Source organism: Microtus oregoni, unplaced genomic scaffold (assembly GCF_018167655.1).
Source record: "Microtus oregoni isolate MIOR12 unplaced genomic scaffold, Mior012 000067F_001, whole genome shotgun sequence".
NCBI lineage: Eukaryota > Metazoa > Chordata > Mammalia > Rodentia > Cricetidae > Microtus > Microtus oregoni.
In genome coordinates, this window is record NW_024543954.1 from 466,939 (window position 1) to 486,938 (window position 20,000).

A 20,000-nucleotide genomic window follows, 5' to 3' on the forward strand; every position below is an offset into this window, starting at 1 on the left:
GTCCCACTCCTGATTCACAGCGCCTGACTTTCAGAGGCATCTCAAGCCCAACTCTCACCCCAAACTGAACAAGAATGCTGCTTGTGGAGAATACATCAGGAGCACCATTGACCACAGGCTGTCTCCTTCCAGGTTTTGTTGTGGCTCCTTCCTCCGTTGACCAGTCTCAGTGCCTGAACCTGCCACGACGGACGTACGTCTTAGAGCCCCTACTTTCCAGTAAAGGGCAGAGAAGACAGGGAGTCCCTCTGCCAGGTGACCCAAAGCTCTGCTCTCACAAACTGCCTTCCTCCAAGGGGAAGATCTGAGAATGAAAAACATGCTGCCTCTGTATGAGCCAGGGGTACCCTGGTATTCCACTCCAATATGATCAGGATGGACCTCTCGCCCCAGATCAGGTTTATCTAGGGCAGGATTTAGGAGGCTGGTGGCCAATGAATGGATTTGCCTCACTGCCCCGGTACTAAAGGAATAATCTAAACATGCGTCTGTGGCATCCCCTGCTGGTGGTGACAACATATTGCACCCTATGCAAGGCCATTGCGTCAAGGGGGCAGATGTGACCTAGCCCTATTCCTAGACAGGAAGAGCACCCACTGATGCTCTGATGCTCATGCTCAGGGCTCCCAGAGTAGCTAGGAGAATACTTTTCCTGTAAAACTCGTTATGGTCATCCTCATCAAAACACCCCCTTTGCCCACCAAGATCCTCCCCTTGCAGTGGAAAGGTCCAATCAATACTTCATCAACAAAATAAGAATGGGTGGGTATCGTGAGTGACTGAGGGGAAAGGTGAGAAGCAGGGCAGTCTGACCAAAAGACAATGAGGTTCCAATACAGGTCATTGGAGGTGAGTGAACCAAGCTGCTGAGACCCATTTATGGTACTGGATGTCCAAGGTTTCCCTCCAGTGACCCCATGGGGTGAAACAGCAGGACACTGGGCAAGCATGTCCAGGATATCTGGTCCAAAGCCTGAAGCACAAAATACCTGGGGTGACCATGAAGCTGCTCACTTGCTTCCAGACCTCCTGGCTCCAATCCCAAAACCCAGGCCAGCACTGTATTAGACCTCAGTATTTCCCTTTGGATCCCAAAATTTGACAAAACTTCTCATACACACATCCCAGTCAGGCTCTGTCATCCAGCTCACATACTGGGAGTTGGAGCAGAGAAAGAAAGAGGAAGCAGAGCCTCCTCCAAACTCTGACTGGCTGAGGCCTTCTCCTGACTGTCCCAACAAGGCAGACTTTGGGAGTCCTGACCCTGGTGGTTAAGTGGGGCTGGAGCCACTAGAACCAGAGGACAGCCCACAGCTCGTCACCAGAAGCAGCGGTAGAGGAAAGTACCCCAAACTCCCGTCACCTTCCCCACAGGCTCAAGCCCTTTCCAGCCCTGGGAAGGATCTGGAGCCCATGCAGCTGCTGGTGAATTATGCCTCCTGCCATCGCCCCCTGCTGGCAGCCCAGTAGACCTTGCCGGCATCCATTTTCTATCAAACTCGGGCAAACAGGCAGTCAGGCAGCCTCTTACTGGCAGCACGCTGGGGGACAGAATCAGGAAGTCCTTGAACAATCCAGGGTGCCTGTGCCTCAGTCCCAGCAAGAAGAGGTTCAGGATGCAAAGCACAACACCCAGTGCAGATCCACTGGCAGTGAACTTGCTTCCCTCATGTCCTTCCATGAGGTGACCCGCAGCCCCATACTCATCCCAGACTCAGTCAGCACCAAGGCATTGCTCTGTTTGTCTTTATTGGTTGGGAGGAGAGGGAACTGAACAGCTACAACACAAGCAGGGCCACCCACAGTCAGCAAAGCACAGAACAGCCATGCGATGCATGTGTGCGTGCAAGATGCAGGAAGGACAGCCCCAAAATTCACTTGCAAACACCTCCTCGGTGTCCAAAAAGTGTGACAGCAACATGGGGAAGAGAGCCTCCACCATAGGTAAGGGTAGGGACTGGGGGACACACTGGGGAAGCCCCCTAGCCCAGTGCCATGCAGCACACCTACAGTCTCAAACTTTCCAGCAGAGGCCAGCTCGGGAGACAAGGGGCAGGGAAGGAGACCAAAAGGGCCGGAGGAAAGAAAAGCTGGGAGTCAGTCCACTTGGTCTTCTTTGGCATCCACCTTGGGTAGAGGGAAGAAAAAGGAAGCACAGGAAAACAGATTCAAAAGGTGCCAGCCTTCCTGCATCCTTCCTAGCATCTTACTCAAGCCTTGGCTTTCCTGAGACTCCAGAGGTCATGCCTCTATCCCTAGCATAAGGTGTCTGCTATAACCCTCTGCCCAGCTTCTCCTTCTACGACACTCTCTGACCTTGACCCTGCAGATCCCACCTAGTTCACTGCCATCCTCTAAGCTCCCTAAGAAGTCAGTTCTCAGAGAGCACTGGGCATACACACCTGGTTGTCACCACTTGGGGGACTGGCTAGTCCCAAGGCCTGGGTGGCTGTGACAGATCCTACCCTGCCGGGAGACCTCCTCACCCTCTGGGCTCTGCCCCAGCTTACGGATGTGATGTAGGAACGATGTGGCATTGAACGCTCGCTGTGGGAAGAGAGTGGGGTCAGGCCAAATTGGGCCCAGCAGCAAGATCAGTTCCAAGACCAGCATCAAGACATCAGTGGCCACACCCTGAAACAGGAGTATGATAATCTCTCTCTCCTTGCTCACCTTCCAGTGGGTCCGGGCAAAATTCTTCTGGATCTGTTCACTGACAGAACCCAGGATGTCTTTGTCCAAGGCTGCATCCCCAGAGATCCTAGAGAAAGGTTGAGTTAGCAAAAGTGTCGTTCCTGTCCCTGTACCACCTGCCAGGTATCCCACTCACCAAAGATGCTGTAAGGCCTGTTGGCAGGTGAACCTCTTCTGGGGATCACGCTCCAGCAGGTGCCTGATGAAGTCTTTGGCTGGAGCAGGGGGGCAAAGTCAGTCTGCCGTTTCCCTGGTGCCCTTTGTCAACTCCCCAGCACAAAGCCAGCCTTACACTCACCTGATTCTGAGATGTCATCCCAAAAGGGAGAATCAAACTCGTAGCTGGCCCTCAGAATCTGGTTGAAGAGTTCAGGATCGCTCTCGTCGTAGAAGGGGGGGTACCCACACAGCCTGGCACCCACAGATGAATCACCCAGATGTCCACCCCTCCCCAACCCAGCAGGGGCAGGCATGTAGGAGTTGAGCCGTCCCAGCGGTCACTCACAGGATGTAGGAGATGACACCCAGGGCCCACACATCTACGGCCTTCCCGTAGGGTTTCTGCTCCAGGAGCTCTGGGGCTGGCGGCCAGAGGCAGACAGACAGACAGACATGTCTGCACAGGCACGTACACATGTCATGCCCTCGAGGGCCACACCTGGTGTACTTATTCAGCCCCAGGCAGCAGGTGTCCTAGGTCCTGGAGCTTTGGCATCTCCAGAGTCACCGGCTCCCTCCCCACAACAGTAAGCCTTAGAGCGCTTCCCTCTTACCCACATATCCTGGGGTCCCACAGGCTGTGCCTAGCATGTTGCCAGCTTGTATTTTGGACAGGCCAAAGTCAGAGACCATGATCTTGGAGTCCTCAAAGGGTGTGGCATAGAGGAGGTTTTCAGGCTGTTGACACATGGAGCCAAGGAAAGGACCTGAGTCCCAGAATGGTTTAGGCATTGGAATAGGGTGGGCCTCAGCACCCTTAATTTCCCCGGACACAGACTGAAGTGTATTTTGGAAAAAAGACACTCCGGGCCAGAAGTGGGTGGGGCCCAGCCAGGCACCTTGAGGTCCCGGTGCACAATGCCCAGGCTATGAAGGTAGGAGACAGCCCCGAGGACCTGCCCTACAAGGTGGCTGGCATCCTTCTCTGTGTAGGAGCCCCGCTCCATGATGCGGTCAAACAGTTCACCACCAGTCACCCTGGGGACAGGAGGATTGAGGCAAGAGGTCAGCTGACCCAGGCATGGATCCTGGCATTGCACCCCTTCTGCCCAGCCCCCCACCAAACAGCCTTCCTCACAGCTCCATGGCCAAGTAGAGGTGAGAAGGGCTCTCATGAACGTCTTCCAGAGCGACAATGTTGGGGTGGCTGATCCTGAAACAGAAAGAAAAAGGCTCCTTGTGGAGCACTGCATCCCCTTTATCTGGAAGAGCTCTGCCCTGAGCCCTCCCCTCTTCTCTTCCTTCATCTGGGCTCCCATTCCCTACCAATCCCTGCCCCCACTAGCCAAGGTCTTCCTAGAACACACACTTCTGTAGGCCATTTATAAAGCACAGATGAATAGGGTGCCTCTAATGTCGCCATGGAGATGTGCTGACTCAAAGGGGAAGAGACAGGTACAGGCCCCCTGCAGACTCAACCAGGCCTGGTGAGTCCAGAGGACTCAGCCTGTGGTCACAGATCTCCCCAGCCCAAGGGTCAGGCAAGCGCACCTGCGGAGTACCGCAATCTCATTCTCCACCAGGGCCTCCTTGCCCCGAAGGGCTTTCTTGGGGATACACTTGAGGGCCACAAGATGAGCAGAGCCCCTTTCCTGGGCCAGCATCACCTCGGAGAAGGCACCCCTGCCGTAGAGCCAGATGGTGGGAGGCAAAAAGGGAGGGGAAAGGTACCAGTGAGGAGGAAGAGCAGAAATGGAGGATTCAGGTCATACCACCCACCCTAACACACACCCACAAGTGTGCACACACACATCCCCACACCACCTCCCACACATTCACACACACTGACACATTCACCAGCATTCACATACCACTGCCCACACAGACGACATGCCTCCCAGTTCACCCCCATGTTCACACTCATACCACATTCACCACTCATAAGCTCCCTCACACATTCGCTCACATGTGCACAGGCCTCACATTCGGAAGCGGTCACTCCCACAGCCCGGCATGTACACTCACGAGCCCAGCTTCTCCCGGATCTCATAGACACTGCTGATGTCCTCCGTCTGTTTCTTGAGCAGCAGCATGTCTGGAGGGGGTTGGGGGAGAGAGATGGAGCAAGGCCCTTGGCAATGCGCAGCTCCCTTGCCCACCAAGCCAGACATCTCCCAACTCAGGATGGAGTCACCCACTCCCCAGTCCAAGTATACCTTTCCCCTCCCCCACAGTCAAAATCACACTCCCACTGAGGCAGGCCACTGCATGTAGGCCTCCCACCCAGGTATGCTGCTGTCAGCCTGTGCTCCCCGACTCCAACATCCAGAGCACACGTAGTGTTAGCCACCAACACTACGACACCCCTTTCTGCCTCCACTCATGGAGCCAGCACTGCCGGCTATTTTCCAGAAGGCTTCAAACACTCCCATCCTGGCTCATCCAGGCCCACCTCCACCCCTAAGGCCCGTGCCCCTCCCCCACCAGACCTGCCACCGTGGCACAGTTCAAGCAGACACCACCTAGGCCACCAACCCTCTCAAATGCACCTGCGACCCTGCTCGCAGCCACCTGTCACAACCGCAGCTACCCAACCTCTGACTGGCCCCTGGGCGCCTCGAAGTCGGGGGGTGAGCGTGAGGGACTCCGCAACCTCGGCCGCCTGCGTCCAGAGCTGCGTGGACCGCGCGCGTGCGGGCAGGGGGCGCGCTGGGCGTGACAGGTGTGGCGGGGTAGAAGAAGCTGCGGAGCTAAGGCGGCCGTTGGCCTGGACCCTGTATGCCCTGGCCCGCCCGTCCCGCTAGCCCGCTTGCCCCCAGCCCAGAGCTGCTGGCAGGTGCTGCAGACCTGCAGGTGACGCCACCGCAATGTCGCCTAGCGCAGTAGCTGCGGCGCCGAGCCCCCCGCCCACGTCCCGCCGGCCCCGCCCCCTTCGCGCGCGCCCCCGCGAACCCTGGGCACTCGAGCACGCGGTGGCCATGGCCACAGCACTGCAGAGCTCCTTGTAAGGCAATTCCTGGGGCTCTGGCCACCAGTATCTGGCTCCTTAGTTATGCTTGTTGACTACTGAATACTCCAGTGCCCCATAGCCCCCGCTAGGTGGCCCCAGGACCTTTGCACCACCGGTGACTTCATCCCGAAGTGTTGCATACATGAACCTGGCTGTCTGCCTTCCCTGTTTTAATGTGCTGTTCACAAAGAGGTTGTCTAGGCCATTTGCTATACAGCAGCCTCTTTTCCTAGTGCCTGATGGCCCTTGTAACCTTGATGTCAACACAGTGGTGACCTGGCCTAAGTCTTCACCAGCTGGGCTTTCTCTGCTTCCACCCTTACCTCCTGCTCCTCCTCTTTTGCACCACAGCATTCCCTTTGCTAAGGTCATGTCGCTCCAGGAGGCACATATGCCACTCCCTGGCAGATTAGGAGTCTCTGCAGGGTCTGATGACTCTCCGCAGCATCTGATTTCCCCTCTTCAGCCTCCTCTGAACCTGCCCCCTGGCCTTTGCATGCACTACCCCTCTTTGCCCTGATATCTGCTCAGTTCAACCCTCCCTCCAATAATTAGTTTGGTGTGCTGCCTCCTCAGACAGGCCTCCCTGGCCTGCGCTTGCCAGTTCTCTAATTCATGGTCTGTCCCCTCTTCAAAACATCTGCTCCTGCAAATCACTTTGTCTTCTGCCCCAAAGCGAGTGACCTGGCCCAGGGGAGGCACTCGGGAAACAGCACTTCCTGCTGATGGGGAGCTGATAATCTTATGGGAACCCAAAGAAAATTTGGGATTATGGTCAAGTTCTGACTGGAGTATTCTGTGAGGCTGGATCATCTCAGGCAGCAGTCTTGAAGCTGTTCTGGATGTAGAAAACTGCAACAGTTCCCAAACATTGGGTCACCTGAGCCATCCATTGCCATTGGAGATTTTTCAGGGAGTCTTCCCACGCACCATGTAACTGGCCAAGAAGCAAGGTGTAAGGTAACAAACCACAAGCCTCATGGTAAAATATAAAATAATAGAAATGGATTAATTTAAGATGTAAGAGCTAGCCGGGTGGTGGTGGCACATGCCTTTAATCCCAGCACTCAGGAGACAGAGGCAGATGGATCTCTGTGAGTTCGAGGCCAGCCTGATCTACAAGAGCTAGTTCCAGGACAGGCTCCTAAGCTACAGAGAAGCCCTGTCTTGAAAAACCAAAACACAACAAAACCAAAAGAAAAAAGTAAGAGCTAGCTAGGAATATGCCTGAGCCGTTGGCCAAAGAGTGTTGTAATTAATATAGTTTTTGTAATTATTCAGGTCTGGGTGGCAAAAAAACAAAAACGCAGTCTCCATTTACACAAACACGGAGACTTGATTCTTACTTATAAAAGCCTGGCCTTAGCTTGGCTTATTTCTAGCTAGCTTTCCTTACCTTAATTTATCCTACCTTTTGCCTCTGGACTTTTTCTTTTTCTTGCTTCTATATATCTTACTTTCACTTTTTTTATTTTATTTTATTTTTTTGGTTTTTCGAGACAGGGTTTCTCTGTAGCTTAGGAGCCTGTCCTGGAACTAGCTCTTGTAGACCAGGCTGGTCTCGAACTCAGAGAGATCCACCTGCCTCTGCCTCCTGAGTGCTGGGATTAAAGGCGTGCACCACCATCACCCGGCCGTAGTTCTCTAACTTCCACATACACTCTGTGGCTGGCTGTGTGGCTGGCCCCTTGGGTCCACCACTCCTTGTTCTTGCTCTTCTTTTGTCCTCCAGATTTCTCCTCTCATTTATTCTCTCTACCTGTCAACCCTGCCTATCCTTCCCTGACAAGCTATTGGCTGTTCAGCTTTATTAAATCAATCAGTTGTTTTAGACAGGCAAAGAATCACAGCTTCACAGAGTTAAACAAAGGCAGCATAAAAGAATGTAACACATTTTTGCATCATTAAAGCAAATGTTCCACAGCATAAACAAATATAACACATCTTAAAATAATAACATCCACAACAGATGATCAAGGCAGAGAATCATGAAAATCAAAAAAGGTACATGGTGGGGTCTCTTATCAGGATGTTCAGGCAGCCCTCTGGTCCCCCACCGCCCCTGCCTGGGCTCCCAAGCCAGGCCTCACTTCTGCTAGCCATGCCTGGGACTCCAAGACCATATAACAGCACTTTGGTGGATTAGTTGGAGTCATCATTCGAGGCTTGCTTCACTTCCCTTGTGAGTCAGGATTATGTCAATGGAACTGATCAGGAAGACATTCGAAATGGTGTTGATCAGTGTATCCAGAAGTTTTTGGACATTGCAAGACAGACAAAATGTTTTTTCTTACAAAAAAAAAAAAAAAGGTTGCAGGTTGGAGAGGTGGCTCAGAGGTTAAGAGCACTGGCTGCTCTTCCAGAGGTCCTGAGTTCAATTCCCAGCAACTACATGGTGGCTCATTACCATTTGTAATGAGATCTGGTGCCCTCTTCTGGCCTGCAGGGATACATGCAGGCAGAACATTATACACGTAATAAATAAATCTTAAAAAAAAAAAAAAAAAAAGGTTGTAGTTTGCAGTTGTCTGTCCAGAAACCAGATCAAGTTACCAAAGAGGATGTCTCAGAACTAAGGAGTGAACTGCAGTGAAAAGACGCGTTGGTTCAGAAGCACTTGACAAAGCTAAGGCATTGGCAGCAGGTGCTGGGGGACATCAATGTGCAGCACAAGAAGCCAGCTGAGATCCCCCAGGGCTCCTCAGCCTACCTGGAGCAGGCATCTGCCAATATTCCTGAGAGCACTCTGCCTGGGATACAGCCATGTTGTCTTGCCTGATGTCTTTCTTTGTAGACATGGTCTATTGGAAGAACTCCATTGATAATGCGTGGGTGGTAGTTTATGTTCCTGCCCATTTTTATTTCTTTTTTATTGTTATTATTTTTTATTTTTTTAAATTTTTTATTGAGAAAAAGAAAAAAAAAGTTTCCGCCTCCTTCCAGCCTCCCATTTCCCTCCCCCTCCTCCCATCCTTCTCCAGTCAGTAGCCCAGGCTGACCTTGAACCAGAAGTCCCTTTCCTCAGCTTTGCCAGTTCTCTAAATTCCTGGAATTCTTTATAAAATGCCTGAAGCTTTGATAAACCAAGTAAAGTTGTTGTTTTTTCAATTTTTTTTGTTAATATTTATTTATTTATTATGTATACAATATTCTGTCTCTGTGTATGCCTGCAGGCCAGAAGAGGGGACCAGACCTCATTACAGATGGTTGTGAGCTACCATGTGGTTGCTCGGAATTGAACTCAGGACATTTGGAAGAGCAGGCAGTGCTCTTAACTTCTGAGCCATCTCTCCAGCCCAAGGAAAAGATTTTTAATAGTTTGAGAAGCCAGGGAATAGAGAGTTTGGTGTCAGCCTTAAGAACCACCCATGGTAATAGAGGCAGATCTACAAATCTGCTGTTTCAAAACTTTGAACCACCTCACAAGGAATCTGACTCAACAATGCCATTCTTCCAGAACAGCACAGGCTGAGCACACTTTGCAAGTGGCTTGGAAAAGGCTAAAATATGCTGCTGGTGTAGTATTAGAAGAGGATGCTTACCTTCATGTTCCATTGTTCTCTGGGGTAAGCTGCGTTTTCTGGGTCCTTTTCCACTGTCTTGAAGGCACGCACAGCAAGAGCATGTGCTGAGTGCTCTCTGGCTGTGAGTGATGGTCACTGGAAGAAATGGGGGTGCAGGAAGAAGGCACAGGTGAGGTCTGAGGACCAAAGCCTGGCTTGGATCATCTCTAAGTTTTATGTGTTTGTTATTCATTTTTTTCAAAGCAGAGTACTCTATTTACCCAAAACAAATATTCCCTACCTCTTGAACAGTCAGTGCATTTCCAGTTTGGTTTGGTCTTACCCATTTTGGTTTCTGGAGCCTTGAGTACCAAGTCACAAGTTTGATGTCCACTCCTTGCCTAGTCTGGGTACAGCCATCTAGTCTGTGAAGTTTCTGAATCCCTTTCACTGCATCCCAAGGCACAGCTTTTCTTTTTAAATTCTATCAACTTTCTTAACTTCTCCATATGCATGATGAATTGTGGCTGTCTCTGTGTTACTTGCCCTGTAGTATGCCTGTGAAAATTAGGCGTTTCCTTGCTAACACAAGATCTTCTTCCTATCTCCATGTGTGTGCTTGGTGGTATGTTTTAATCTAGCATTTGGGGGACAGAGGGAAGAAGGGTCAGAGTTTAATGCCACCTTCAGGTACACAGCAAGTTTGAGACTGTTTCAGGCTACATGAGATACTGTCTCACAAACCCCCGATGAAAACAAAAACAGAAAAACCACCCACTTTATGAAGCACTGACTGGCAGCTTTACATTTTGTGGATTTCTTAGCTAAAACCGAAATAAACTGATTACATTTTGATTGGTTTTTCAATAATAAAGGTGGTGGTGAAAGTAAAAAATAAAATAAATTGATTGCTATTTTGCAAATATTATATTTCATAATGTATCACACACACTTGTTTCTCAGCAACTGGAGATTGTTCACATTGAGCAAGATAAGAAGGCCCAGAGTCTTCCGGAGAACAGCAGTTGCCAACTGGAGGAAGCCTATTTCCTGCTCTGGGGATGGGCTCGGTATCTGCACATGATGTGATTTTGTTTCTTTGAGGATTGGATTTTTCTTTTTGTTGTTGTTATGAGGTATGCTGGCTAGTTTTACATCATCTTAACAAAAGCCAGAGTCGTCTGAAAGGTGGGAACCTTCTTTGAGAAAATAACTTTATAAGATCCTGCTATAAGGCATTTTCTTAACTAGTGATGGATGGTGGAGGACCCAGCCTGGTGGGTGGTGCTATCCAGCCTGGTGGTCCTGGGTTCTATAGGAAAGCAGGCTGAACAAGCCACAGGGAAGCAAGCCAGTAAGCAGCACCCCTCCATGCCACTTCATCAGCTCCTGCCTTCCTTCAATGAAAATATAAGCTGAGATAAACTCTTTTCTCCCCAGGTTGCTTTGGTCATGGTCTTTTATCACAGCAATAGTAACCCTAATTAGGACTTGGTACCAGGATACTGGGTGTTGCTGTGACAGAGCTGGCCATGTTGTTTTGGGGAGGATTGTGGAAGGAATTTAGAACTTTGGGCTCGAAAAGGCATTATAGTCGTGTATCCCCAGCACTTATGCAGTGCTGGGGCTAGAACCCAGGGCGTTGTTTATGTTAGGTTCCATTCTCCCTCCTCATGAAGGAGTCTGGATGTGTCCAACTTCATGTGAAAAAAATCACACGCAGGTACAAGAGGCCTGTAGTTCTGACTACCTGTGAGACTAAAGAGAATCAGAATTTCAAGGGCAGCCTGAGCAACATTCTGAGACCTCCATCTACAAAAATGATGTCACAAGCTGGGTTTGATGATGCATTCCTAAAATCCTAACACTTGGGAAGTGGAGGCTAGAGTTCCAGGTCAACCTCAGTTAAACGACACCTATAAAAAAATGACATCTGGGGGCTGGAGAGATGGCTCAGTGGGATAAAAAGACTGGCAGTTCTTCCAGAGGACCTGTGTTCAATTCCCAGCACCCACATGGCAGCTCACAACTGTCTGTAGCTCTAATTCCGGGGAATCTGATACCTTCATACCAATGCATATAAATAAATGCACATAAAATAAAGTTAAATAAATTATTAAAAATGACATCCTAGCTTTTAGTTTGATACCAGTTGTCTTAGTTACTTTTCTATTGCTGTGCTAAGACACAATGACCAAGGTTTAATTTAGTTCATGATCATCATGTCGAGAATCATAACAGCACATGGGCAGGGATAGAACTGGATCAGTAGCTCGGAGCTCACATCTTGATCCACAAGTAGGAGGCAGAGAGAGGAAGAGACACTGGGAATGGTGTGAGTCTTTTAAAACCTCAAACTTAACACACCTCCTTTAGCAAAGTCACACCCTATAATCCTCCTCAAATAGTTTCATCACCTGTGACCCAAGTATTCAAATATTTGAACATATGGGAGTCATTATCATTCAAAACACCATGCCAGCCATTCAGTAATTATAACATTTGCAACTATTTAGACATCCAATGAAATACTATGCATGTCAACTTCAAGCTCCAGTGTGTGTGCGGTGGGAATTGGTGGCAGTGAATAAAGAACTTTTCAAAATCAGCTTGAAGAGGCTGGAGCGCCCTGCTTCTCCCAGAGGACCTGAGCTCCAGTCCTAGTATGTGCATCAGGTGGCTCACAACTGCTTATGTATTCCAGTTCTACAATGCTCTTCTGGCCTCCACAGGCTCTTGCATACATGAGCACAAATCAACACCCCTCCAGATACATAATTTAAAATAAAAGAAATACTTTAAATTACATTTTTATGAATTCTTTGAAAATGTAATACATTCTGAATATATTCACTCGGCCCAGCTCTTCCCAGACCCACCCAATATTATCCAAAGTACACAGAGAACTCAAGTAGAAAAGTGAACAATTCAGTTTTTAAAAACAGGCCAAAGCTCTAAAGAGACACCTCAACAAAGAAATGCAACAGACAGATATGCATGTAAAAAGGTGTTTACCACCATGACTCATTAGGGAATTTCAGGACACTCTTAGATACCTCCTAAAATAGCCAAAACCCAGAATAAATGATACCAGCTAATGTTGGCAGGGACAGTGGGACAGTCATCTAGTACTGCCTATGGGAATGACAACTGGAACACCCACTTTAGGAGACAGTTTTGTAGTTTCTTTTTCTTTCTTTTTTTTTGTATCTGGTTTTGCCTTGTTTAGTGGTGGTGGTGATGGTGGGGTGGTTTTGTTTTTGAGACAGGATGTTTGTAGCTTAGTCCGACCTCCACCTCACAGAGATCCTCTTGCCTACGCCTCCCAGGTGCCATTACACCGGATAAGACAATTTCTCTATTTGGGGGGCAGGGGATTCAGACAGGGTTTCTCTGTGTAGCCCTGGCTGTCCTGGAACTCACTCTGTAGCCCAGGCTAGATTCAAACTCACAGAGATCCACCTGCCTCTGCCTCCCAGAGTTCTGGAATTAAAGGCATGAGCCACTATTACCCAACTGAGGGTTGGCAATTTCTAATGAAGCTAAACTTACTTTTATCATAAAGTCCAGTGATAATAGTCCTTGGTGTTTATGACACAGACTTGAAAGTTTTTGCACATCAGCTTTCTTCATAATTAGTGAAGACTAAAAGCAAGCAGGACACCCTCAGTAGCTCAGTGGAAGACTAGTCAGTGAGGAAGAGGAAAGAACTATGCACCACACAGAGAAACTAAGAATTCTTCAGAAGATTTGCCTGAGCCAGGCATGGTGGCAAACACACTAAGGAAATAGATGCAGCAAGATCAGGAGTTCAAGGTAATCCAGAGGTACACAGCAAGTTTAAGGCCAGCCTAGGATACATGAGACCTTGCCCCCACCCACAAAACAAACAACATATTGTTAAGTGAAATAAGCCATGGGGAATGAACCACCTACGATAGACTCCATTTCTAGAACATGCCAGAGAGGCAAAAGCATGGATACAAGAAACAACTCAGCAGTGGTCAGGGGACAATGTTTTACTAGGGGAACATAGGGGATTTTGAGAGCAGTAAAGCCATTCTGCATGGGGATGTCATGGTGGAAGAATGACATTCAGCAGAAGTGTCTTGACAGTGGAAGAGGGAACTGAAGTTTATACAAGTCCTGGTGATCTTCTAGGAACTAAGATAGTCACAATACAGAGTACAGACTGACAAAAAGACCTTAACAGTATCACACACACATATATCGCTGAAGCAAGGGAAAGGACTGATTTGAGTCCCTCTAGGCAAGAGCCTATCAGACTTAAGTGGAGGCTGCAAAAGAAGCATAGGGCCCTGGATTCCATATCCAACAATGCAAATTATAGAAGAGGTTGGAGGAAAGAAAGGGAAGGGGTGTGATATAATCATATTTTAACTAAAATTTAATCTAAAACATTAAAATAAATACATGTGATTAAGAATAGAGCTGGGGGGCTGGAGAGATGGTTCAGAGGTTGAGAGCATTGCCTGCTCTTCCGGAGGTCCTGAGTTCAATTCCCAGCAGCCACATGGTGGCTCACAACCATCTGTAACAAGGTCTGGTGCCCTCTTCTGGCCTGCGAGCATACACACAGACAGAATGTTGTATACATAATAAATAAATAAATATTTAAAAAAAAAAGAATAGAGCTGGGGTCAGGCAGTGCTGGCGCACACCTTTAATCCCAGCACTCAGAAGGCAAAGGCAGGTGGATCTCTGTGAGTTTGAGGCCAGTCTGGTCTACAGAGTGAGTTCCAGGACAGGCAGAGCTACACAGAGAAACTCTGTCTTGGAAAAAAAAAAAAGATTAAAGCTGGGGCCAGGTGGTGTAGTGTATGCCTTTAATCCCAGCAGGAGGCAGAGGCAGGTGGATCTCTGTGAGTTCAAAGCCAGCCTGATGTACAGAACTAGTTCCAGGACAGCTAGAGCTGTTACACAGAGAACTCCTGTCTCGAAAAACAAAACAAAACAAAATGAAAAGCTAGTTGGGGTCTCCAGAACTCATAAAAAGGCAGTGCATATCTGTAATCCCAGTCCTGGGCAGGTAAAGACAGGAAGATCTGTGGGACTTGACCATCAACTGGCCTATCTGAATCAGTGAGTGCAGGTTCCAAACCAAGTAGAGGGCCAGCAAGATGGTTTGGCAGGTGCCGGATGCCAGATCCAATTACCTGACTTTCATCCCCACATGGTAGAGAGAGAACTAATTCTGGAAAATTTTTCTCTGACCTCCACATGTGTGACAAGGCACACACACACACACACACACACACACCTAAATAAACAAGTTTTTTAAAGATGGACATGGAACTCAGGAAACAGAGGCAGGCTAATCTTTATGAGTTCAAGGCTAGCCTGGTGTACATGAGTTACAGGCCAGTCAGAACTACATAGTCTTAAAAAATAAAATATTAAAGGCAGATGGGGTGTGGTGGGAGGGTATGAGTTAACAATCCTAAGACCACTAGATCTTTATAGTGTAGTTAAACCTATCTGGTGGCCAAAGGTGGAAGCCAGGTTGTTTGCACAGGGAAAAGGCTAGAATGGTCCATATGGTGAAGGGTTAGAGTCAGAGACATCAATTTGAATTCCTACGTAGCTTAATGCAGACACCAATGCATGTCTATTTATAGATAGTACACAGGGTAATACTTTTTGTACGATTCTTTTGCTCTGTCTGCTGACAGGGCCCAGAAACACTAGTGCACGGCAGTGAGCATTTCCAATGAATGACTCCTTGGAGAAATGGCTAATTCGAGATCCACAACAGGAAGCGCATAAACTGGACATGCAGTCAGAAAGCAAGAAAGTGTTCAAATAGGCATGTACACTCATACAAGTGATGAAGGAGGGGTCAAGGGGATACAGAAGTGAGCTGGAAGCAAAGGTCAGTGGTAGAGCACATGCCTAGCATGTCTGAAGCCAGGGGTTCCCCATATAGTACCAAAACAGTTTTTTTAAAGGGCCCATGTTGGGTCACAACTGTCTGTAATTCCAGTCCCAGAGGATTGGACCTCCTCTTCTGGCCTCAGGTATGCAAGTGGTACACAGACATACATGCAGGCAAAACCCCCATATACACGAAAATATTAACATTTAAAAGGGCTCATGATAATTAACATTGTCAACTGGGCATGCTTGTGAGGGACTATCTAGATTAGGTTAACTGAAGTTGGAAGACCCACCTTAATTGTAAGCATCAACATTCCATGGGTTCGGATCCCAGACTAAAAAGAGAAAGGAAAGCAGAGGAAGCAAGCTGAACACAAGCCTTCATCCCTCTCTGAATGCTGACTGTGAATGCAATGTGACCAGCTGCCTTATGCTTCTGCCACCATGATTCCTCCACTATGATGGACTGTACCCCTTACACTATAAGCCAAAATAAATCTCTCCTTCCTTAAGTTGTTTTTGGCAGGTGTTTTGTCACGGTGCCCAGAAAAGTCACTTAGACAGGGGTCCAAGGGAGTCAACTGAAAGAGCCTCCAAGAATCACAGATGTAAAATGTAAGCAACACATTAGAGAACTATTAAGCCATTAACAAAGATATAAACTACATCTAGTGTGGTAACACACAACCTGCCGTCCCACCACTTGGGAAGCAGAAGCAGTAGAATCAATGCAAATTTGAGACCAGCCTGGTCTACATGGCAAGTTCCAGTCCAGCTGGGGCTATGTATTAAGACCCTGTTTCAAAATATCAAATGAGACAAATGAGAAGTGAGAGCCAGGTGTGGTGGTGCATACCTTTAATCCCAGTGCAGGGAGACAAGCAGATCTCTGTGAGTTAGAGGCTGGCCTGGTTTATATAGTCTCAAAACAGCAATAAAAACAAAGTAACAAGAGAACAAAAAAGTACAAAGTAAATATTCCTAAGTCCAAAGTATAATAAATCACTTATTAGCAAATAAATATGAGAGAATAAATAAAACTCCTGTGAGGAGTACTACATAATCATCTTGCCTACTCTTGTGTGTTACGATTTATAATATGGATTAAAGGCTTGCTCACTAGTGGGTAGTGCTATGGAGAGGGTTGGAACCCTTAAAAGGGCTTAGTGAGAGCAAGTTAGGTCACTGGGGTGTGTCTTTGAAGAAGATATTGGGGACCTCTTCTTGTAGCTTTCTGGTCAGAATGGGGTGAGCAGTTTTACTCTGCCATGTGCCCTTGCCATGGTGTTCTGCCTCACTATACGACAAAGATCCAAGTGACTTTGGTCTGAAACTCTAAAAATTGTCAACTAAAACTAATCCCACCTCTGTAAGCTGCTGTACCAAGATGTTTGTATGGAATGGAAAGTGACTGCCATAGCCCCAGGGAGGTGGGAATGTCTTCCTTGTAAAGAAAGTACAGTACAGAAAGAGAAGAAGGGGTCACTTTGATAAGTGGGAATCTGACACACCTCCACCAGACAGCCATTGTGAACACTGGCCAATGGTGCTATAAGCACTGATTTACCAAAGAATGGATGAGTATGGCCTTACAAACACCTAAAGTCCAGCTAGCTATAAGAGAAATGGCGGAAGATCCAACAAGGGACATTCAACCTCCATCAGCTCTCCTTGGATCTATCAGAGTCATCGAAACAAGGCACTCCTCACAGTCACAGTGACCATGATAGCCCAAATGATAGCCCAAATCAGTGGTGGATTCTGGAGATGGGATCTTGGAACAACAAGAGTACTTGCTGCAGAAAGCTGAATAAACTGGCCTATACTTGATAGAGGAACTCTGTTGACTCGTTAAATGGGATAAATGTAATAATCTAGGATAGAGGCCGGGTGGTGGTGGCGCACACCTTTAATCCCAGCACTTGGGAGGCAGAGGCAGGCGGATCTCTGTGAGTTCGAGACCAGCCTGGTCTACAGAGTTAGTTCCAGGATAGGCTCCAAAACCACAGAGAAACCCTGTCTCGAAAAACCAAAAAAAAAATAATAATAATCTAGGATAGATGCAACAATCTAGCACAAGATTTTTGTGGCAGAGGGGTGTGGGAGCACTCACTACTATCACACCAATTTTTCTGTAAACCTAAAAGGAGTATAAGCAGCATATAGTATCCCACATCTGGAATCCCAGCAGTCTGGTGGTGTGGGAGTCCCTTCTGTGTGCTGTGATTATCATTAGTGAATAAAGAAACTGCTTTGGACCTATGGCAGGGCAGAACTTAGCTAGGTGGGGAAAACTGAACTGAATGCTGGGAGAAAGAAGGGTGGAGTCAAAAAGATGCCATGGAGCCGCTGTAACTTTGCTGGTAGGCCACGACCTTGTGGTAATACACAGATTAACAGAAATGGGTTAAATTAATATATGGGTTATCCAATAAGAAGCTAGAGCTAATGGGCCAAGCAGTGATTTAATTAATACAGTTTCTGTGTGATTATTTCGGGTCTAAGCTAGCCAGGTGGCCGGGAACCAACAAGCAGCCTCCCTCCAACACTCTGGAGATGAAAACAGGAGGATCAGATGAACAAAGTCACCCTGAGCTACACAGTGGGTTCAAGGTACCTGAACTAAATCTTTTTTTTAAATGTTTATTTATTATGTATACAATATTCTGTCTGTGTGTATGTCTGCAGGCCAGAAGAGGGCACCAGACCTCATTACAGGTGGTTGTGAGCCACCATGTGGTTGCTGGGAATTAAACTCAGGACCTTTGGAAGAGCAGGCAGTGCTCTTAACCACTGAGCCATCTCTCCAGCCCCCTGAACTAAATCTTGTCTCAAAACATTGGAAAAATATTTCTGTAAACCTCAATGTAGTAAGTCACACCTGTAATCTCAGCACTAGGGAGGTTCAGACAAGAGGATCTACTCAAGTTCAAGGTCAGTCATTGTCCCACCATGCCCCCACACAAAGGGAAAAAGTAGTTTATGGCAAAATGTAAAACACCAATGCTTTCAGATTGTCTGTGTGAGTGAGCACAGCTGGTAGACAAGGCAGACTGTGCTGGGGTAGAGGCTTCTGCAGCTGCACCGCGAGCTCCGGGAACCTTGACTCTGGTCCATTTATTCCCCTTGCCTGTTGGCACAGGAGTTGGAAGTACAAAGCCTTGCCAGGTGGACTCCAGTTTTCCCTTTGTTCCCAGCTCATTCTAATTCCAAAGTTCATTGTGCTTGGCCTCTAGAGGAGGTGGCCCAACCCTACCTTCGGCTGCCTCACTCCTTACAGAATCACTATAGGGGTGACAATCTCCATCTAGTCTTCTCTCAGTCCATGGCCACCTCAGGCCTGGGAAGGTACTAGATTCAACTTGCCAGCCTTACTTGCCAGCCTCTACCACAAGGGCCCTGTGGCAGCCCTCTCCCAGCTTGTTCCTTCTGTTCTCAGCTTCTACCCCAGCTCCTAGGGGCTCCCAGCACAGTTCAACGTCATTATGACTGGAACACCAGGGCCCCAAAGTGCTAGTTAGGACGATCTTGTGTTTATCAGCTCAGATCCTGGGGAGTCCACCATGCTCCTCCCTAGCAACTGCACCTTCCCCCAGTAGGAGTATGCTCTGGAGAGTGCCTGCCCAGGATTGGAAAGGCTTTTGTTCCCCCTAGTGCTCTGCACCTCCTAGGAACTCTCACTAGACACATGAACTGACCCCATCAGGGCACAGGCTTCTGAAGCACAAATTCTAATCGTTCTTAATAATAAAAACCCAGAGTCAGCTATCAGGGGTGAAAGCTGAAGGATCAGAGAAGCAGAGTGGCCAGACACTAGAGAGTTCTTCCCTCTACCAATGCTCAGACCGCAGGGGTGATCCTGTCTCTATGAAGCCTCAGACTGCATGCTCAGACTGGCTGCTCCTCTGACTACTTGTCCAGACTACTTCAGACTGTACTGCTTCCTGTCTCCTCCTGCCTGCTATTCCTCTCTCTGCCCAGTCATATCACTTTCTGACTTCATCTCCATGGTGCTGGCATTAAAGCTGTGAGCCACCACCACCTGGCGCTATTTCTCTTTGAGGGTGGCCTTAAACTCATAGAGATCTGCCAGCCTCTGCCTCCTGAGTGCTGGGATTAGAGATGCTGGCCACCACTGCCTGGCTCTGTTTCTCTTTGAGACTAGATCAATCTAGTGTAGCCCAAGGTGGCTTTAAACTGACAGAGATTTGTCTGCCTCCTCTGTCCTGGAATTAAAGGTGTGTGCCACCACCACCTGGCCTCTAGTGGCTTATTTGTTAAAACACAAACAAAAGCTGGGTGGTGGTGGTGCATGCCTTTAATCCCAACACTCAGGAGGCATAGGCTGGTGGATCTCTGTGAGTCTGAGGTCAGCCTGGTCTACAGAGCAGGCTCCAAAGCTACAGAGAAACCCTGTCTCGAAAAACCTAAAACACACAGACAAAATATGCCTACACACTTCCACAGTTTGGAGCAAACACCACAGGCACTCCACCTGGTTGGCTCTGCTTTTTAGCTTCTTGGGAATGGTTTACAGGTGGCTGACAGGGCAGTTGTCACCAGTGTCTCCTTCTTTAGAAAGTGAATAAAGAAATAGAACCAATACCACTGCAGGATGCCAGTGGGCCAGTGTAGCCCTAGCCCAGAGCTAGCCACTGGGGTATGGAGATGTTCAGGCCCCAAGAAGATTAGGTGGGCAAGAAAACCGCTGCAGGATAAAGGCTGGCTGCAGGGAA

The 20,000-nt window shown here is 48.1% G+C and overlaps 1 protein-coding gene and 1 pseudogene across 8 annotated transcripts; one reads left to right on the plus strand and one right to left on the minus strand.

The window, feature by feature from the left end:
• Window positions 1-1,740: 1,740 nt before the first annotated feature.
• On the minus strand, window positions 1,741-5,879 carry LOC121440296 (calcium/calmodulin-dependent protein kinase type 1B). 8 transcript variants are annotated; one of them, XM_041641082.1, is made up of 12 exons: window positions 5,806-5,879; window positions 4,879-4,948; window positions 4,405-4,536; window positions 3,992-4,066; window positions 3,753-3,891; window positions 3,468-3,591; window positions 3,200-3,275; window positions 2,993-3,105; window positions 2,831-2,909; window positions 2,674-2,761; window positions 2,403-2,547; window positions 1,741-2,127 (listed from the first exon to the last, which is right to left on the minus strand). In XM_041641082.1, the coding sequence occupies exons 1-11, from the start codon at window positions 5,831-5,833 to the stop codon at window positions 2,410-2,412; spliced, it is 1,062 nt and encodes a 353-aa protein (XP_041497016.1). In that variant the 5' UTR covers window positions 5,834-5,879; the 3' UTR covers window positions 1,741-2,127; window positions 2,403-2,409. The 8 variants fall into 8 exon arrangements, with proteins under 8 accessions (XP_041497016.1, XP_041497020.1, XP_041497019.1 ...); XM_041641086.1 differs by lacking the exon at window positions 5,806-5,879 and adding an exon at window positions 5,701-5,745; XM_041641085.1 differs by lacking the exon at window positions 5,806-5,879 and adding an exon at window positions 5,449-5,689.
• A 1,992-nt stretch (window positions 5,880-7,871) lies between these two features.
• Window positions 7,872-8,642, plus strand: LOC121440282 (annotated as a pseudogene).
• The last annotated feature ends 11,358 nt before the right edge of the window (window positions 8,643-20,000 follow it).